General features: G+C 39.8%; 2 protein-coding genes across 3 annotated transcripts; one reads left to right on the top strand and one right to left on the bottom strand.

Annotated features, from left to right (window-relative positions):
• Window positions 1–1,587: 1,587 nt before the first annotated feature.
• LOC123874329 (coatomer subunit epsilon) lies at window positions 1,588–20,523 on the bottom strand. 2 transcript variants are annotated; one of them, XM_045919603.1, is made up of 9 exons: window positions 20,366–20,523; window positions 19,525–19,716; window positions 17,897–17,988; window positions 17,101–17,266; window positions 16,450–16,561; window positions 15,805–15,920; window positions 15,172–15,307; window positions 6,114–6,123; window positions 1,588–1,619 (listed from the first exon to the last, which is right to left on the bottom strand). In XM_045919603.1, the coding sequence occupies exons 1-7, from the start codon at window positions 20,465–20,467 to the stop codon at window positions 15,179–15,181; spliced, it is 909 nt and encodes a 302-aa protein (XP_045775559.1). In that variant the 5' UTR covers window positions 20,468–20,523; the 3' UTR covers window positions 1,588–1,619; window positions 6,114–6,123; window positions 15,172–15,178. The 2 variants fall into 2 exon arrangements, with proteins under 2 accessions (XP_045775559.1, XP_045775558.1); XM_045919602.1 differs by lacking the exons at window positions 1,588–1,619; window positions 6,114–6,123 and having other exon boundaries at window positions 15,084–15,307.
• Window positions 7,192–14,576, top strand: LOC123874321 (collagen and calcium-binding EGF domain-containing protein 1-like). The gene is made up of 9 exons (XM_045919588.1): window positions 7,192–7,375; window positions 9,655–9,783; window positions 10,664–10,812; window positions 11,357–11,502; window positions 11,883–12,039; window positions 12,535–12,632; window positions 13,113–13,282; window positions 13,757–13,902; window positions 14,348–14,576. The coding sequence occupies exons 1-9, from the start codon at window positions 7,248–7,250 to the stop codon at window positions 14,554–14,556; spliced, it is 1,332 nt and encodes a 443-aa protein (XP_045775544.1). The 5' UTR covers window positions 7,192–7,247; the 3' UTR covers window positions 14,557–14,576.
• Window positions 20,524–21,465: the final 942 nt, after the last annotated feature.

Raw genomic sequence — 21,465 nt, 5'->3', positions numbered from 1 at the left:
TCTCCCGGAAAAACAAAGAGTTCCCACGGTATTTTTAAAACCTATATCCGCGCGAACGAAGTCGCGGACATCAGTTAGTAAGTAGGTATATAAAATGTAAAAGTGACTGAATGACTGACTAATCTATCAACGTACAGCTCTAACTACTGGACAGGATCGGGCCGTTTGGCATGCTATTATGACGTTAGTAGGTACCTAGACATCTGCTCAGAAAGGATGGATTGAGACTTGTAGATGAGGATAGTGTTTTAGAATTTTAGGTCGTTTTATTACCTAAAATCGAAATCTTAAAATTTCGAAATGGGTCTCTTAGTCAAGGTTTCTTCTCTGCAAACATTACTTTTAAAGAGGGCATACTTTTAAAGAGGGGTTAAATCAACAACGGCTTACCACAGACATAAAATTACTCTGTGAAAGACATGGACGGTTTAGTTAAGTAGGTATATTCTAATGTTCTATTTGATGGCGTATTCATGGCGTAAAATTCGCGCTCTGTGAATGATGATAAGACCAGGACTCAGGAGGAGTTTGTACAAAGAAAGGCATTTTATTTAAGGCATAAATTAATGTTACAAGTGCGAAATTGAATAAAATAAATTAAGACTTGAGCCACTAATTAAAACATGGCCCTGGAAGGGGATTTTAGGGATTTACTTACTTAAGTATATACCTACTGTTTTAAAAATACCTACGCACAGTTTTGTTTGTTTTAGAAACATAATTTGTTAAGTAAATAATTAAATAAATCTTTCGTCGTATTTAAAAACTATCCTGACGCAATGATGGGCACTGAGGTCTATATCTAAAAAAATGATTCACCTTTGGAATTTGGATGTAATTCTAGTAGTTGGTAAGTATCTCTATTTCCTTGCCCCAGAAAGCATGTTACACGATTTAGCATTCCGGTACGATGCCGTGTAGAAACCAATGAAAGGATTTAATAAAAACTGCAATACCCCTTCCAGGTTAGCCTGCTTCCATCTTAGACTGCATCATCACTTACCACCAGGTGAGATTGCAGTCAAGGGCTAACTTGTACCTATGCTTGTATCAAAATAAAAAAAAACTCAATCAGCATTAACTGTGAGTTTATATTGCTATGGGAATTATGAAATGGCTATACCACTAATAAATTAATTCTTATAACCGTTTCGTGGTTTGAAAGCACGTTTATGATAGGCCATCGACAGTCGACCCTTTGCAAAGATTAATTTGTGACCAATACCTAAAGCATGATAGCCTAGTGGTTAAAACTACGGCCTTCTAATTAGGAGGTCTTGGGTTTAATTCCTAGCACACACATCTAATCGTAGCTATTCTATTCGGGTGGTCCTGGTTTGCTTCCAGGCCTGTAACTTTTCAGAGCTATGTATGCGTTTTAAGCATATATGACTTGCTGTAACGGTGAAAGGAAACATCGTATGAAAACCTGCATACCTGAGAGTTCTCCATAATGCGCTCAAAGGCGTGTGAAGTCTGCCAATCCGCACGTGGCCTGCGTGATGGTCGATGGACTATGGCCAAAACACATTCTAAGATGAGACCCGTTCTCAATAGTGGGTCGGCAATGGGTTGATCGCCTCAAGTTATTCGCTTCATTCACTAAACATATAATTTTAATGGATCCCACTAGCAGCGGGGTAGGACCTAATCTGCCGGTGATCAGGACTCAAGGTCCAGAATGAAGAACCTCCTCACAATAAGTGCCGTCCAAGAACTAGGTATCTGTCGCCTTTTATATCTTACCCTTGATCCAACAGTTAAGCGATAGTTTCTTGCGATGTTGGCCGAAATTATTCGCAATAAGACCGACAAAATTTTTTTTTTAATCATTATTATTTCTATTTAAATTTTAAGCACATGCTAAATGCATTAACACCACACCACCGAGCAATAATGTTAATATCACAGGTATAAATAACCCAATCTTACCGGTCCTCCATACTCGTAGCCCAATTCCAACGCGACCAGCTGAGCGACTTCATCACCACCCTCCACTTCCACCGTCCACTCGTTGATCAAATACTTCGCGTTCTCCCTACCACTGTGCACGTTATGGTACCCTGGTAGATCCACCTCTACATTCGAAGAGTACCATGAAACCACGAGGGAAAAGAAAAACGGAAATAAAGAGAATAGAAAGATCATTTTCATAGAATAATTAAAACTTAGACTGTTTTGATAAAATCAAAATTTCAAACTATTTCAATAGATCTGCAATTGAGACATTGTTATTTGTTAGGTTGGTGGAAAACTTTTCCCGGGCGCACTTTTTCAGCGGACGCGATGCGACCCGATCAAGTGAAGCGTATGAATGAACAGTTTTCGTAAACAATTACTAAAGTTAGGTATTCTATTTCTAAGTTAGATATAAGCAGATGGACATCTATCTACATAATAGTAGCTAATAGCCTACTTTCCTAAGTAACTAAAAATACGAGGTAGGTACGAACGTCTAAACTTTAAAGTAGGCTTACCTAGATATAATAATTAAACTGTGTTACATTTTTATTCCGTTTGCCGTGGAGACCCTGGGTCCATAGAGTCTAGTGCTAAATTTTTTTACGAGACATTTCTCCGCGGTTAGTCTCATCTGGTGACAGAAGAGCTGGCTCATTTATTGCGCAGAGGATCAGCCTGGCTGCCCAGCGCAGAAATGCTGTTAGTTTTCTTGGCATTATTCCACATAATTTTTACAGTAAGTAATTAGATAAAGTAAGCTATCTTTAAAGTTTATTGTAGCATTTTCAATTTAAAAATAAGAACAGAAAAAATGGATGAAGTTAAGATTTTACGGAGTTTTGGAGTAACGTAATCGGCATATTAACCAGCCGAATTCCGGCAAAGCCATATACCGCCAAGCGATTTAGCGTTTCGGTACGATGCCGAGTAGGAACGGATATGGGTATATAATAATACTACCATGTATCTCTCCTTAGTTAGCCCGTTCCTTTCTTAGACTGCATCATCACTTACCACCAAGTGAGATTGCAGTCAAGAGCCTATCTAGTAGCCTGTAATGGAAAAAATCGACAAAAACCATTGTCTATCCCGAACGATCTCTACCTGTTATTTTACGAAATTTAAGATTTAGTAAGAAAAGTTAAGATCTCGATAATATTTCTTCCTCCGATTAAAATTTTAAAGCTGGGCTCTACACTCGCACGTGAAGTTGCGCCTTTATTTCACGCCGTGAATGTATGCCGCGATCCACGCGTGAACTGTGTCCCTCCACACTCGCAAATCTTCACAGTCTTGCAGTTCATGACTATGGACGAAACCCTTTGTCGCGGACCAAAAAACCGACTTTGATCGCGGAAAGGCGCGAAGGCGTGAACAACACTCGTGATTCGCAGCTGTCGCGGGCTTTCTCGGCCGCGCCGTTCGCGCCGCAAGTGTAGAGCCCACTTAACAATGTACCGAAATCGTCCAGTTACATGGTCCAAGATCCCCTGCCGCCAGATCTTACTTATTTTCTGAGAAACAAAATGCGTGGGATAGAGTAGTGCCAGTGTGTACTTTAACTGTATACCTACTCATATTTGCTAATTAATTAAACAATTTTAAATTGTAAGTATTAAAATATTAGTAATGCCATCTAACCACATCACGAAAAAGCTTTTCTAAAGTATACTTCATATTCATACAACAACGCGCGTAGTAGGTTATTCATTCAACAAAACCCGCCTCTTTACGTTACAGCTTACGTTGGACTTCAAGTCGACGATAACTAGATGTCGTTGTTCAATTTGTATTCTAATCATTCAAAGTAACTCCCCTTTGAATGAATTCATAGGAAGATGATAAGAAAAGTGCTTTCAAGTTTCATAATATAAAATTAGATAAATAACACATATAAGTAGATTATGGATATCTGCTCATGTGGTTCTGACCTTCCAAAGAACTAGCGGAATTTCGAATTGGTTCGTCCAAGCGGTAAGCCACGTATAAATGTACTCTTTGCGGCCAGCTACGTGACTTAGAAGCTACGTGATTAGAGGTGGTTTAATGCCTCTTCGGTAGTAGCTATAAGGCTACCCTACTACAGTTACAGTTCCTTTTTTAATTTATAGACTAGCGCTTGGCTGCAATCAAACCTACTGGCAAGTGATCATGCAACCTAAGATTAGATAGATAAGAAGCGCTTGCCTAGAAAGTGCCTATTAACTTTTGATTTAAAGGTACCCATAGGAAGGTTCTTTCATATTAGGCGGTACAGCAGACGCATTTATGTCAAATTGTATAGAAGCGGGCGTAACGCAGATACTTGGGGCTTGCTTGGTGGCTGGCTTTTCCTGCATGTTTATTGCTTAGCAGTGGGAGGGTGGGCGGTGCATGTCGCTTGCTGCATGTTGTAGCCATAGACCTATAAAATATAAATACTCGTTGTACCATACAGATTACCCGGCTGAGTTCGTTATGGGCTTTCTCAGACTTGGGCGCGTTTGGAACCCTCGCAGCTTTAGATTTAAGTTAAAACGTAATTAATTATCACCACTGCATTATTATTTGTCAGTTAGAAAGTGTATAATAGTGCCCAATTTGAATAAATGGCTTTGACTTTGACTTGATTTTGAGCCTTTATCAGCGGATTATAGCAAATTAATATTTTTATTCCTTGGATTTTGTTCCTTGCATTTCTGAGACAGGAGACATGCGTGCTAGGTAATTTCTAGGATAATCTGAGAATAAAATATGATTCAGCAGAGTAGCGAAGTGGCCACAGTGTGTCAGTGGGGCGCGGCGGTGCGACGGCCGTGAGCGCGCATCTCAGTAAACAAACTATCTATCATTGGCTGATTGTGACCAAAAAACTTGCTTAGCATAGGATCGGTATTATATTTTGTTAATTAGTAGCTCGATTCCGTAAAATCTGAATCAATCATTATTACAATCACCATCGTTGTTATTGGCTTATGGTATTCTTGTTGCAACAGTGCATTGTAGCCAATAGTGAGTGAGCGTCACCAATCAGAGGTGATTGCGATCGTGACATTGTAGCTGTCATTTCACCGCAATCGAGCTGCTGATAAAAGTAAGCCCTTGGGCCTTGAATGCGATGGATACCTAGTCGTTTCATAGCGTAGGTACCTGGCGCTGCTACATTTGACACTGGAAGTGTAGGTGAAGCCTCGACGTTTTGTTACAAGTTTCTTTTTAAATAAGAATATTAGCCATGCTAATCATGACTAATACTCCCCGTTCCCCCCCCCCAATTAAGCGTAAACCTTGTGCCAGGAGTGGGTACGACAATAGCGCAACGGGTGGGGTTTGAACCGCTGACCTTTCGGAATTCAGTCCGTTCCTCAACCGTTGAGCTATCGAGGCTCTACGTTTCCTAACTGCTAACTGCCGTGAACTGAGTGACGTGTCCTCTGTCTTCAAAAGCAATGGTAGCAATACAATATAACATAAACACCGTCCGTGGCCGGTAGCAACACACGCGCTGGAGTTTATTTCGGGAGCGATGCTAGACGAATTCAGTGTTGCTCAAACTTACAAGTACAAGCGGTTTCCTCATTAAAACAGTTTTATTAGTTTTGTGGTTAAAAATAACTAGTCGTCGTATTTCATCCGCTTAAAAATACTTTGCATTCATCAAAGACATAGAACATTTATATCGTTGACGTTCGTTTTTTTTTTTCAATTTATAGACAAGCGCTTGGCTGCAATTAGAACTGCGAGCAAGTGATGATGGAGCCTAAAATAGAGCGCACTTGCCTAGAAGATGCCTGTTCGCACTTGACTAGGAGGTACCCATATAGACGAGGGGAAAATTGATGCCGGAAGAACGTTTGGCCTCCTCGTTTCTTATTTGAACCGCCTAGGAACCCTTGCGGTTCCTAGGCGGTTCAGATTAGAAACGAGGAACCAAATCGCTATATGAACATGTCCGTGAAATTTCGACTACTTACGTACGAATCCAATCCAATCTTGTTATCATAAATAAAAGTAAAGAAAAAAAAATAGGAAATTAAATCAAAAACTAAAAAAAAAACAACTAAAGCGAAAATCAAGTAGGTGAAATTTCGTAATTTAGTGCAAAAGTTCTTACAGCTTGTTAAGGTTGAAAGTCTCTGAACTATTGTCTATCTCATGTGAGTACATGTCCTGAACGAATGCCTGCGCTTTAGCGCACGTAGGTTGGAACTCTACGACAGGATATAACGGTTATAAGGTTATAATGGTAACTAAATGGGTTAAACTAATAGGTGACCGACTTTGAAGACCTGAACGATGAGATACCAAATATCTCTATTCAATATACATATTGGTGGTTACGTCACCAGCGGGTGATCCCAGTCGCCGCATCGCTACCTACCAGGTACCAGGTGAGATACCCTTCATAAAGCTGTACCTACTCATTTTGTTGATAGCGCGAGTGCTTGCGCCGCCACTGATGTCCTAGATCCTAGTGAAATAGTATCCGTAAGTAAAAAGGCATAGGGCAGTCTACGCCCCCCTAGTATTGCTTGCATATATGCAATAAACAAAAAAAAAAAGTACTTTATATGTTTTATCAACATAAATAAGCATAAATATAATCGCAAGGAATTCGCTATAAAAGAGTCAGGCGGTAACCATGAGGATTGGATTAAAATTGTTAATTAGGCGTAGCATTAACATAGCGTCCATTGAGAATATTAATCTTCTGGCATCTACATAATTATATGCATGCGAGTAGGCATAAGACTATGTTTTCATTAGAGGAGTGTTGATTTAAATTGCATAGGTACAGACTACAGACCTCAATATCTTTTTATTCCGTACATTGACGCAGGATAGAAGGTATTCATATCGCTGATTCCGTAGAATTTTAAACTCCCAAATTGCCCCGTTCTCACTCTCGTTTTATAAAACGACGGGAAGTAGTTCCTAATGGGCCAGGGAGGTCGTCAAAAGTAAAAATCGGTTTACTTTTTACTGGCAGTTGCCTACTAAAAAACATTGTTTTATTTCCTATTTTCTATGTGATGCCTAGTAACCACCACGTAAAAAACCATACTTTTCCTTATAAATAGGGTAGTAAGTAAGTAAATTAGTAAAAACCTAACATTACAAAGTTACACACAGCTGCATATTACAACCGAAGTCATTATCACAAAGGGACGATGCCGTTTGTTGATAAGCCCACACGCCTTCCGATTTGCATCCAGCAAGGGCTTTTATACATGCCTATAAAATAATACATATAAGCACTTTGGGTGCCGCTGTCCAAACGCATATCCGCGGGCACAGCAGTGAAGATGCGCGCGCCGGTCGGTCCCGTGTGTGTCGCCACACTCCTCATAATCCCTGTCGCTCTGGTACTTTGTCGTCAAGAAGACACAGGATATTACGTCGAAGATGGCTACCATGACGACGCCATTGACGTGTGAGTTTCATTCACCCAGCGAAAGTGAGTGAGTGTGTGCTAAAGTGCAACGCCCTAAAATTTTAAAGAAGTGTGTAATGAGTAGTGACCACAAAGTATTACAGAGTATTTTTATAAAGTAGCCGTAAGTGAATGAAAATTGAATTAGAAAAAGCACTAAATTTTCAAAGATTCTTTTTAAGCTTCGTTAATAATTTACAAAAGCCAGTCTGGCACTATTTCTTTCTTATTATTTTTTCAGAACTCCCTTAGTTTTAAGTTGCATAAAGGCTTATAGATTCATTGCCGTTTTTCAGTTACGAATACTTTAACTTAAATTAAGATTTGGTAAGTTTATGATAAATGATCTTTTAAAATATGACTGAAATTACAGTCTCGAATAGGTTCTTAAAAATGAAAAAGATCTGAAATACTTGATTAGCCACTTAAATCCATCAAACCAATCGGGAAAACCAACTAAAGTCCATTGACATGTCTAGGGTTTAGGTAGGTATAATGTAGCGAAAACTAGTATGTCTATGGGTATAATAGTAATTAGTAGATACCTGAATAAGTAGACACTAATAGTACTAAGTATTTGGTACTAGAACTAGAGTGCTTACTCCGATGATGAAGAACACAGATGTAGAAGAGCCGTGCTATATGCTACAATCTTTCAGCTTTTATCAAACTCCTCCACAAATAATACAAAAAGAATAAGATTACTTTTTCTCTAGCGATCAAGTACCTAGGTAAAATTTTACAAAGCGCATTAGGTACGCGTCAAGTGAATCTACTCAATATACGAGTACTCATATCGTAGTTCAGAATGCCTGTACTACCGAGCAGAACAAGCAAGAAACTCAGCGGTTGCTTTTTCCTATAACTGTCTCTCCAGCTACTTGTATAAGGATGACATCATTCCGGGATTTTATTAAATTATGTCATGCGTAATTGCGTAAACAACTAGACACATGGCGTAGAAATGCATTTAGTCTGGCCGCACATTGGTAAGTGGTAAACTTTTTCGACAGACAGACCGTCAAAAACTAACAAACAGACAGACAAGAAAGCAAGTTAATGTTGTTGTCTTTCAGTTCCAACCTATGTTCAAGCCTCTAGCTTACCCGGAATTTCCTTTAAAATCGATTGTTTGTATCGAACAGACACACAGACATAAAAACGACCGACTAAAATACGGGGCATCTGGCAACCCTGAAACTCAGCATTTCTTACTAGACTCAGTATGTTCATTACTTAGAAAATATTATCGTGACTCAAATTGAGTTTAATACCTACCTACCTTAGGTACCTAGTAAAATAGTAATTGATCTCGAGTTGATGTGGCCAAAAAAGTTCAATTAGAACTCCAATTTGTACGTTAGATACATGAAAGTACCTGAATTTAAACTCTAGTGACATGAATATATGACCTGAAATCGCTTTCCAATCATTCAAAACTGCATTTGATAAGATTCATTGTTCCCGTTCCCATTACAGGGATGGGCATAATTATTGTACAGTAAGTGACAAAACTGTCATAAAAATATGTACTCGATTTTCGCCTCTATAGCATAAGAAGGAAAAGTTATAATCGCGCAAAAACATTTCGTGTTTTACTGCGACATAATATAATGTGAGGTTGATGGTTTCTGAGAAGCTGCGAAGTACTTAGTACTATTAATAAAGGAGGTACCTACAAAGACCCGTATAGGCGCGTAATTGAATTACTTCTGACTAAGTACAGGGGTTATGGGCCTTTGAACCGATTTTAAACGATGACCCAATCTAACAAAAAAAATCACTAACTAGGTAGATAACTACTAACTAGGTACCTACCTAATGTGTTTAATAGAAACCGGCAAGTGTGAGTCGGGCCAAAGTAATAATTTGACTTTCATAAACAACTCAGATTTCCGGACTGCTCTGCTAAACCATGTGTGACATCATAGTGTGTCCCTGATATTTAAATCCACGCGTGTGTTACGTAGGTAGTTCTAAAGCTACCTTGATAATAATCAATTAATCTTTAGTTAACTATATTATGGCTATTTTATCAGCATCGCTTATCTTCAATTAGCCCAAGTCCATAAGTGACATTGCCCAAATATTGGTAATGCGCAGGCCATGTCTGATGCAGCTCCGACGACTTTTAGGGTAGACAATAATATTATGATCTATAGTGAGAATCGCGTACCTATTTCAATCACAATCATAGTATGAAAAGGTCAACACTGAGCTAAGCTGATTCCTAGCTCTATGATCTAAGCTAGGGCTTCAATAAGTTTTTTCTGTTCCAGGTTCGATATAACCGCAGCATGCCCAACGGACAGACTACTGCGTTCTCGAGAGACATGTCGTGTAGAGGGGGCAGATGTCCAGTGTATCAGGATACACTGCTGCGAAGACTACAACTATATTGCTGGACGGTATGTACTCAGTGTTTTATGAGCGCTTGGTGATTGCCAATATCACACTAATATTATAAAGGCGAAGTTTGTATGTGTGTGTGTGTGTGTGTGTGTGTGTGTGTGTGTGTGTATGTTTGTTACTCCTTCACGCAAAAACCACTGGACGGATTTGGCTGAAATTCAAAATGGAGATAGATAATATCCTGGATTAGCACATAGGCTACTTTTTATCCCGGAAAATCAAAGAGTTCCTACGGGATTTTGAAAAACCTAAATCCACGCGGACGAAGTCGCGGGCGTCAGCTAGTAAATTATAAATCATACCTATGATGAATGATGATATAATAAATTCAGCCTAGACCCTCCTAAATTGGTTTAAATACGATACCAGCAAGCTAAATTCGTGTACCTACCCTAAATTGGTCATTGGTAACTTGTTACTATCCCAAGAACACTCCTATAGTGTTACTATCCTACCATTATGTATAATTAATAGAAAGAGCTCACGACCCTCAGCAATGAGGAATACGGCGCACATAGAGAGGCCTAAACTGGCAGCTTGCCACATGTAGCTTGTGAACAAGCTTAATGAAGCCCCGCTAAACTGGACCATGGTATTGAAGTGCTGAATACCATACCATACCAATTCGGTAATCAAAACTTTTTGCCCGTTGGAAGTAGTCTCGCTGGTCTGAAGAGCTTGTGGAAAGCTAACACTAACATCTAAAAAGAAATTGCTTTAATATGACGTTGCCAATAGAGTCAGTCGTTTAAGACCAGCAGCGTTTTGATTTTACACATATCCCAGAATTTTTATTTAACCATACGCCAACGCGGTTGATACCAGCAATACATAGCAAACTCAGACTAAGCTCAAAGGATTTCGGTGTATTTCCAGCTGCATACCAAAAACAGTAGAAGCCTGCAGTCTGCGTCTATGCGAGCAAGCGTGCGAGGTCCGAGATCAGCGGCTCTGGTGCTACTGCCACCCGGGCTTCAGATTCGACGAGGAGAGCTATAGGAGGAAAACACAACCTTATTGTGTTGGTATGTTATTTAATTTTCTGGCCGATTGCAATTGTCTGGAAGATGCAATTTGTATTTATGCGAACAAGCGCGTGATCTTCAAGAGCATCTATGATGTTACCAATACTAAGATTTCGAGCCATTACCAGCCCAGTACTGAGCACGAGTCTCCTATCAGACAGCTTAGGAAGTCAGCTTAAGCCATAGTCCACACGTTGGCCAAGTGTGGATTGGACTTCATACACCTTTGAGAACGTTAGGAAAACTCTCAGGCATGCAGCTTGCTCCACAACGTTTTGTTTCAACATTAAAACAAGTGAAAACTAAAGTGCTTAAAAAACATTCCGTAAATATGTAGTTGGAGGTGCTCTGGACCGAACCGCGGAGTCCCCGAATAGTAATGCCAAAGTAATAGATACGCTATCACTTATAGTTACTCAAGTTTCAACGAGGAGTAACTACTTACTACAGACTACTAACAGTGTGTTCGGAAAATCCTATAGCTAGGCAATTGTTGCTGCATTAAATTCCTCTCCAGAACTGAAACTCTTCCATTTCATTCCAGATATAGATGAATGCACCAACGGCAATGGTGGTTGCGAACAGCGCTGTGTGAACGATCCAGGTGGCTTCCACTGTGAGTGCAGCCCGCCACTCACCGTCGCGGGCGATGGAAGGAAGTGCATACCGCCTGTGGCCATTACGTTGCCGGTACTGACTTAAGTATCTCACCACAATGCTGTCGTCTCAACCAATAGATTTTTTTTCCATCCACATACAAACTGTGGAACCAACTCGCTTCGGCGGTGTTCCCGCTAAGTTTTAAACATGAGGTTATTTATTGGACGGGTCAAGAAATTCACGCACGCATTTCAACAACGTATTGGGGTTCCTCTGGTGCTGCAAATGTTCATGTGCGGTTCATTCCTATGAAATACCTTAGTAGGATTATTATCATCATCATGATCAACCCTTTGCCGGCCCACTATTGAGCACAGATCTCCTCTCAGAACGAAAAGGGTTTAGGCCATAGCCTGCCACACTGGTCCAGTGCCCACATACCGCTGAATGAACAATTATGTTTCTTACAGGAGCCTTTACCCCTGATACGCGCTTCGTCCCGATGTTACGCAACATGCGACACGGTGTCGTGGCTCTCAAGGAAAGTGAAACAGCTCAGTGACCAGTTACATACCACGCAAGTTGCCATGAAGAAGTTGTTGGAAAACCCGCTGTTGAAAGGAGAAGGTAAGCTCCACAAACTACGGCCTTGTGCTGCTTGTGTCCAGCATAATTTTGTTTTGCTTGCTCAAGCAGTAAGGTAGCAAAACACACTTTCCACATTTCACACACAGTTGGAAAGTCACGTCGCATCAAGCAAAACTATATAATAGTCAAGCATCATCAAGCAAACATTGAGAACGTTCTTAACATGCTTAGCTCAGGCAAAAAATCTACGTGCTTGCCATCAAGCTGCTTCACCGACTCAGAACACCTTTAGAGACCTTTAGAAGACCTTTTTAAGACCTAAAACTTTGAACTGGTTACCGATAATAAGCAAACACTGTTTAAAATACGGGAACATGCTAGGTACTGAACCCTCCTAGACCCCTTGAACACATCTGGCATACCTCTTTACTTACTCAAAAATTGAAACATATTTATGCACAAAACTGTCTTTCGGATAAAAGAAATTTCTAATTCCGTTTCTATATTTTTCTAACTTCTATACCTACTTTTCAGGTGGAGATCGTTTTGCGGAAGGTAACTACGCATACCGAGTTTTGGATTCCACGGCGCCTTTAGAAGGTGGTTACTGTAGATGTGAAAGGGGTCCAAGGGTTAGTGAATTTTCTTTTATTTTCTGAAGCATTTTACTAGATATCGATAGTATGGTATGCGCCAAATAACTTAAAAATTGGAAATATAACCGCGACAAAATGAATTGCCTCAAAAATTTGTGATTCTACATAGAGTAGTTAGTTGTAACTTGTAAGCTACTACTCTGGCTTCCATGTTTCCTGCCACGTAGCCTCTATACTCTAAATACCTTCAAGGCAAGAGCAAGTTCTGGCAAGCGTGCACCAACCTAGACCTCATCGTCGCTTTTTACTAAGCAAGCATTATTGTCGCCAAGCGCAAGGCTATTTTGCAACAAAAAAAGAATGCAATTGGGACAGATGGCTACACATTCTCTGCAAGACCTCTTGTTACTCGTGCTAAAGAAACGAATCGAAAATGATGGCGTTAATGATTCTTAACACTTACACCTGTGGGCTGTTATTGGCATCGAGTTATACCAATTCTAAATTTCGCTGCAGGGTCCTCCCGGTCCAGCAGGCATGGAAGGGCCTAAGGGTGATACAGGAGCCCGCGGGCCGAGGGGCGCGAAAGGGCCCAAAGGCTCGCTGGATCTCATGCTGCTGTTGTTGGCAGACATCCGACACGACATACACAACTTAGAGGAAAAGGTCTACAAGGAAGGAGAAAGGTAATTTTAACCCTAATAAAGTAGGTATAGTAGTCAGGTCGAGATGGCCTTCGGGATGTGAGGCGGGGGACGCCCCGCACACCCGCGCTATCCCTCATCGGGTTAGTGCGGGGACAATGCGGGTGTGCCCCCACCCTGATTGCCATTTCAACCTGTCGCGTACTATACGTACATAGCGGGTTCGGCTCACAGAGTTTTAGATAGAAGATACCTAATTGTGATGGCTGTGGTTTAGGCTGGCCACCATGCTGGCCAAGTGCGGTTCGGCAGACGTCACACACCTTCGAGAATATTATAGACAATTCTCACGCATCACGCATGCAGGTTTCCTCACGATGTTTTCCTTTACCGTTAAAGCAAGTGATATTTAATCGCATAAAAAGCTCACTAGCGTTCACCAGAAAATTAAAATTTCTGCTACTTACTTACTACTTCGTATTACTAATTTCATAATTCCATAATCTCAATTTCTAGACCGGAGCGTTTCAACCTGCAAAAAGCGTGGCGTCGCCAACGCAAGCAGGAAAAACTGGAGAAGGAGAACAGAACCGATCAAGAGCTTGAGGCGTACACCGCTCCACCTATCATTGGTGAAGGACCCGTTCAGATTTCTCCTCGTGGTACGTACGTTAAGCATTTTACGACAAACTAATGTCCCTTGGGACAGGAGTTCTGTCAGAGATAGATATATAATTAGTAGTGAAGAATTATTATCAAATAGGTGTTTTAGCAGTGGTCATAATGAAAATGAGCATTGGAACAATTAGGGTAAGTAGTGCTTTTTGACCACTGCTCTGCACGCCACTGGTGTTTGGCTTCTCATAATCTTAAAGTTGAATAGCACTATGGCTGTTACTGAACCCAGTAACTGGAAGAATTTCAGCGTACGTGAATGGGACGCCGAAAAAATAGAAAGTATTGCTAGTTCGCTGGACAGATTTGCGGGCGTGAATCCTGGGTCGAAAGTAGCTCACGGTTTCTCGTTGTTCTTTGGTAAAATGGTGAAGGAAGAAAAATATTGATACTGTGGAGTTCCCTCTTCACTGTTATAATCTTAATTTCCAGGACTAAGCGGTGCAGTGACCCGGGAAACAGAGACGACGACAGATTGGACTCTAGTCAAAGGCGACACCTACGACAGCACTGACTCCCAGGATCTCGCGGACATGGACGAGAAACTCCACCAGTTCCGCCTTCTGGTCAACGCGACCAGGTCTGATGACGATGAAGATGAAGCAGATGATGAAGACGATGATGATTATAGCTTTTATTAGGATTACAATATAATTTATTATGAAGTTGTTTTATTGTTGTTCTTTTCTGTTGCAAATCTGTTTCCAGTAAGTAGGTACCTATGTTAGATATCTAGGAAACCTATAACCTAGGTTATCTAGGAAACCTGTTTTCAATAGGTAGGTATCTAGGTTAAATAAGATTTGAAGCGTCTATTTGTAATTTCAAAATAACTACCTCATGTGGTTATTTCAATCCTGATGCTGTAGGGGAGCTGATCACCATAATTGATGAAATTTAGAAACTGTTGGTTATAAATTGGTTACAAAGTTTCATCCAAATCGTTACAGCCCTTTCCGAAAAACCAATCACATTTAGTGTACATACAGCTTACGTGTAGGTAGTGTATAACCAAAGGGATGTGTGTTTAATAAAAACTTCCATACCCGTTCCAGGTTAGCCCTCTTCTATCTTAGACTGCATCATCACTTACCACTAACGCTAAAGGCTAACTTGTATCTGAATTTAAAAAAAAAATGGATAAGGCGTGAAAGAAACGAAAAGAAAATAATAGATAATATATTTATTGAAATCTAAAGATTATAATATTAAAGTTGTATGCATTTCTTCCGCAAACTACAGTGCACAAATGCTCGAGTGGAGTTAGCTAGCGACAGAGGGTTGGTACTGCGCACACAGGCGCTTGAACTCGTTGGTCTTGGCGTTGTACTCCTTAGCGAACGTGTGGTCCGGGTGTGTGTCCAGCAACTGCGCTAGATAGCGAGACGACACCTGCAAGTAATCACTATTTAAAAACTCTAAACTAGCATTTATTCAAAACTATTGGATACCCGGCGTCTGCTACTACGCTAAAAAAGCACTAAAACCATCTTTGCATTATTGCCTTTCTAATGAAACTGATTTGAGGCACATCGGTTGGATAGTTTCTGACCAAAGCCATATAATCAGTTAGAAACCAATCAGGGGTATGGCTTTAAGGAAACTGCCATACCCCTTCAAAATTAGCCTGCTTCCATCTTAGACGGCATCATTTTAATTTTTAGGTTACTTGTGATGTAAGCACAGATTCACTGTTTTCGAATTTTTCTTTTACTTGTGCTATAAGACCTACCTACCTGCCAAAGAGGATTCTAGGCCAACGGGAAGAACCCTATAGGTTTTCTTGACAGACACGACATACTGGCAGGCGGATAGACAGACAGACAACAAAGGGATCCTATAAGGGTTTTCCTTTTGAGGTACGGAACCCTAGAAATGCCAGCAATTACCTCTGGTGGCTTCCCACTGTGGGCCGCGGTGACAGCCAATCCCAACAGCAACTCAGGTTGCTGCGGCGCGCGCGTCTGAGCCTCGGTCAGCATCTGTTCCGCTTCCTCCCACATTCCTGCCATAGTGATAACATTAAACATCACCATTAATATTATAATTACATAGCAGCCTGCCTAAGCTAAGCCTAATTTATATTATAAAGATTTGAGGTGTTGAGAGCAGAGTATGACAATTAATGTGATCCACATATTTTTTTCTATATGACAAATAGTTTACGAGTTAAAAGACAAAGCTTTCCTTCTAGCCTTCCTGCGCTTGGCTTCCCTCTATGGTTGGAGCACTATTAGTATGTCTCCTAACGGCTCCAAACCCATTCCTAAAGTCTAAAACTCTGCTCTAGGTACTCCATGCACTTTACAGTTTACACCTCTACTAGGGAGATTGTTGATGATTCTCGTTTATCTAAATATATAAACAGAAAAGTTCTGTCTCTGACTCTTAAACGCCCAGCTCAAACCCTTGGAACTAAAAAGCTGTGCACAGAGGTTCACTTTATAATATAGAGAGTAGGCAATGAATGAAGAAGGATTTTTTGGGCTAGTTTTATAAACAGGATAAAATGTTGAAGAGCAACAACCCCTTACCCCTGGATGCAGCGGCGGCGGCGCCCACGGCCGCTGGGCCGGCTCCCAACGTGCCAAGTCGTTCCGCCAGCTCCATTATACTGTAGTGAGCGTCTTGTACTCCGGGACCACCCTGGAATGAATTAGTATCATTATCATCATCAGTTCAACCCGTAGCTCGCCCACTACTAAGTATGGGTCTTTTCTCAGAATGATGTATGGTTAAGGCATTGAAATAAATCAGTGACTGTCTAAAAAATCAGTCTAAACAAATTTATGATAGAGGAATACTATTGTATTTTATATTCATAGGATTCACTTTTTAAATTCAAAGACACATGCAACAGACTGAAACATCACATATGTGATGATGCTGTCTAAGATGGAAGCAGGCTAACCTGGAAGGGGTATGGCAGTTTTTATTAAACCCATACCCCTTTAATTTCTCCACAGCATCGTATCGAAACGCTAAATCGCTTGACGGCACAGCTTTACCAGTAACTAGCTTCTTGGTAACTAGCCACAGCCGAAGCCTCTTACACCCAGACCAGAGAAAATTTAGAAATTACAAAATTCCAAGTTTCCTCTGTAGAGAATGGAACCTGGGACCTTCCAGTAATAAGATCACAGGCCTCACCACTGCACCAGGAAGGTCAATACACACGGACATACCTGTGCAAGATTCAACCAGGCTTGTGCCAGTTGTGTCAAGGTGCCATCATCCTCCACATCTTGCAGAGCCTTCAGCTGTTTGCGCGCCAGATCTGGACGGTTCATAGCCAGCAAGCATTGTAAAGTGAACGCACGGAGCTCTAGTGCTTCTGCTCCGTGAAGGATCCTAGAATTGAGATTTTTAAGACATTTCAATATGTATTTAATAACAAGTTCTTAAAGAGACTGTGACTGAATGGCGTGGCCCAGTTGGGAAACGAAAGAGAGGTAGACCTGTCGAAAGCTGGGAAAATGAAATCAAAGAAACGGGAGGCATAAATTGGAAAAAAAGGCCCTAGACAGGAAGACCTGGAGAAATCTGGAGGAGGCCTTTACTCAATGAGAGGTCCTTAATATTAAAATGAAAATTATTTTTTTTGTCAACCAATTCTTTGTTTAGAAATTTATTAAGGATAAATATAAGGCTTTTTTATTTTTATTTTTTATTTAAAGAGAACTGAATTCTTACTGCTTTATTCTAACTCTAACTCATCTGAAAGCTGAAAAAAACCAGCCAAGTGTGAGTTAGACTCGCGCACCGAGGGTTCCATACTACAGTCATATTTTTTCGACATTTTGCACAATAACACACAAATTTTGCACAAAAACAAATACATGTATACCCTGTATGAAATGCCTTAATTTATTTTTATGATATCCAGTAATCCGAACATTCCAATAATCCGACACCTTCTGGTTTTTAATAGCGCCAGATGTGAGACTCTACTGTAATTATTTCTAAGATAAATAAACTCACTTCAAGGCAGCTTCATAATTTTCTTCATGATAGTAAATAGTTGCAGCAACTATGAGAAATACTTCGTTGGTCAACTCAATGCCTTTTGCAACCTGGAAAAATATATTTTATAAATTACTGATTTATCCCAGACTCTTTTAACAAATCCGTCTAGAATAAAATTGGATTTAAAATGAGTAGAACCTCATGAACAATTCAAATCACTTTCACAACTCAAATCAAGTGTGATAGTGGGTAGGTATACAATAAATTGATTTGATCATCCGGATCAGCCTCACTAATGGGTGTTCCACAAGGCTCTATCTTAGGTCCCTTCATGTTTTTGGTATATATAAACGATTTACCATATTTCGTCCAAAATACTTGCGATATTGTACTATTTGCTGATGATACGTCTTTGATTTTTAAAGTCGATAGAAATGATAATAATTTTGACGATGTAAATGGAACCATATCGCAGGTTACTCATTGGTTTACTGTTAATAATTTGCTTTTAAATGCAAAGAAAACTAAGTGTATCGAATTCGCATTGCCCAATACTAAGACGGCAAATGATTTTAATTTAATGATAAACAATGATATGTTGAAAGTAGAAGAAACTACCGTGTTCCTGGGGATAACTTTAGATGCAAAGCTTCAATGGAACGCCCATATATCAACACTTGCTGGTAAACTCAGCTCTGCTGCTTACGCTGTTAGAAGGATTCGACAGATAACTGATGTGGAAACTGCAAAAATTGTATATTTTGCCTATTTTCATAGTATTATGTCTTACGGAATCTTACTATGGGGCAAAGCGGCAGATATTGGAAAAATTTTCGTATTACAAAAAAGGGCAATACGCGCAATCTATAATTTAAAACCGCGCGATTCCCTACGAGAGAAATTTAAGGAAATAGGTATTCTTACAGTAGCTTCTCAATATATTTACACTAATATAATTTTTGTACGACAAAACATTCATAATTACAAAAAAATCGGTGATTTCCACGACCGGCAAACTAGAAACCGTAATAGGCTCGCATATCCTACGCTCCGCCTCAGGAAAGTGGGAAAGTCGTTTGTGGGAATGAGTGTAATAATTAATATTTTATAATAAAATTCCACAATCCATTTTAGACTTGCCTTTACACAAGTTTAAAAAATCTATTAAAAGTATGCTGCTGAAAAAAGCTTATTATACAATCGAAGATTATGTAAATGACAAAAAAGCTTGGATTTGATTCGCTCCAGCAATACACGGCGCTGCAATTGCTTGTATACAGTATGGCATATTATTGTAAACTGTACATTTGAAAAGAGCAACCGCCGAGTTTCTTGCTGGTTCTTCTCGGTAGGAACAGCATTCCGAACCAGTGGTAGATTATTTTGACGATTCGAAAGCACTTGTAAAAGTTTACTTGAATAAAAATGATTTGATTTGATTTGATTTGATTTGATGAATTACCATACATAAATATTACTTTATAAAAATTGTAGTAATTATTTTATTCTCATTTTGTTGATTTGCGTATGATGTGATCTCACTAGAAAACTGCCAGTTGACCTGTCCCCTATCTATGGATAACTTGAGAGTTATATTTATAATATTATTACCAAATTCAAGAGTTTCAAAAAAATAAACTGACCTTAGCATCAATGTCAGCTACAATTGCGGGCTTATTGGCACCAGGAGACAAGTAGTCCACCAAGCTTTTCAACGGTTGCAGCATAGGATCTGCAGTTTTCAGTTCTTGCAACACAATCCTGAAGTTGCCTTGGGCAATGTACGAGCGGTAGAGGAATGTGTCACGCTGGAGTGCTACCAGAGGAGACGATGGCTGGAAGTGGTGTTTTTAAATTGGCTTAGTGTATTGAGGGATTTGTGGAATAGTTATGACAATGCATATAAATTGATTGCAAGTAAAATTTCTAAACAATGTTGACCCAAGTCAGTAACTTTATAGGAGACATCTTGGAGATCTGAATTCAGCCTTTTGTTTCTTTCATGCCTTGGAGAGCAAGTTAAACTGTCGGTCTGTCACTATCACTAATCTTATAATTGTAAAATATATATATATATGCATTGAAAGTTTACTCTCTTAGTCGAGTTGTATGTGACATATCTGGGAACCCACTATATCATTATCCTACCATAAATTTCTACCACTACGAGGTTAACGGAACCCTCAAATGGGTCACAACCCTCAGCAATTAGGAATACAACGCAGACAGGTTTTGAATATTATTTGATTGTCATATTATCATCATTTTACACTAAAATGCACATATATTGGAATATTTAAATACAAAACAATGTTTTAAGGCTAATTTTACGCGTTTAATTAACAATATTCAGTAGAAATTACAAAAAACATTACATCCTTTGAACCAAAATATGTCAACTCGTCATCGCCGGTGTAAAATATGTGAAATATATGAATATCTTGTAAAGTAAATGGGATCCGAAAGACGAATTAGTTTACTTACATTCACATTTTGTGCCTCGTTGATGGCCTGTTGGTAATTTCCAACATAAAAAGCATTTTTAACGTCGAAAAGTTCATCAACATCTGGCTGCTGACGTGCCATCTTGACAATTTATGAAAATGACATTGACAAATGACCAAGATCAACTGACAGATCTGACACTGCTGATCGATTACGGGCAACCTGCAGCGATCATTATTACAATCGCACATAGAGATAGATTTGTTGTGATTGGCTGAATTAATGGTATTCTTGTTGCAACAATGTATAGTAGCCAATAGTATGCGAACACTAATCAATCAGAGGTGATTGCGATCGTAACTTTGTAGCTGTCATTCTGCCGCAATTGAGCAGCTGGTCTTAAGTGTTGCCATAAAAAATTTGTTACTTAGATTTACAGTGGCGACGGGTAACTTTAAAAACTTGTCAAACGTAAATCGACAGAGATAGCTAATTCTGTTATACACAATCTCTAAGCTGAATTAAAAGGACAATTCTAAATGTGTCGCTTTGCCACCTCAAACTGAAGCTGAAACTAAAGCCTTCATTGGAGCTGGCCTAGACTGCGTACATGACAAGTATTTGCCTAGATCTAGTAGATAGCTACATAGCAGTCCACCACACGCTTCAGCTAACATCCCTGATACGCTGCAGAATTGAGGCAGCCCCATCAACATCTTGAATGCAAAATAATAAGTAGATGTTATTGATGTAGGGCTTTAATATTTTTAAAATTTATTATATTATTATAAGTAGGTAGGTACCTATAGTGCGCGACAGGTTGAGATGGCAACCGGGATGGGGACGCCCCGCACACCCGCACAGCCCCCACGCTAACCCGCTGCTGGTGACGTGTGGGTGTGCGCGGCGTCCCACCGCCTCATACCCTAAATTGCCATCTCAACCTGTCGCGTACTATATTTATATCACAAATACTTATTCTGATTATTTTCTGAAGTTAAAATAGACCAATTTATTGCAATATAACACCGCTTTCGCTTGAGCTTCGACTAAACTAACTACAAAAGACCTTACAATGTACAAAGGTAGGTAAGTAAATTCGAGTATTTTGTATTACGCCTGAATGAATGTTTTGAAGA

Source organism: Maniola jurtina, chromosome 18, assembly GCF_905333055.1.
Source record: "Maniola jurtina chromosome 18, ilManJurt1.1, whole genome shotgun sequence".
Lineage (NCBI taxonomy): Eukaryota > Metazoa > Arthropoda > Insecta > Lepidoptera > Nymphalidae > Maniola > Maniola jurtina.
Note: the sequence above shows the minus strand (reverse complement) of the source record. Positions and strands in the feature narration are given on the sequence as shown.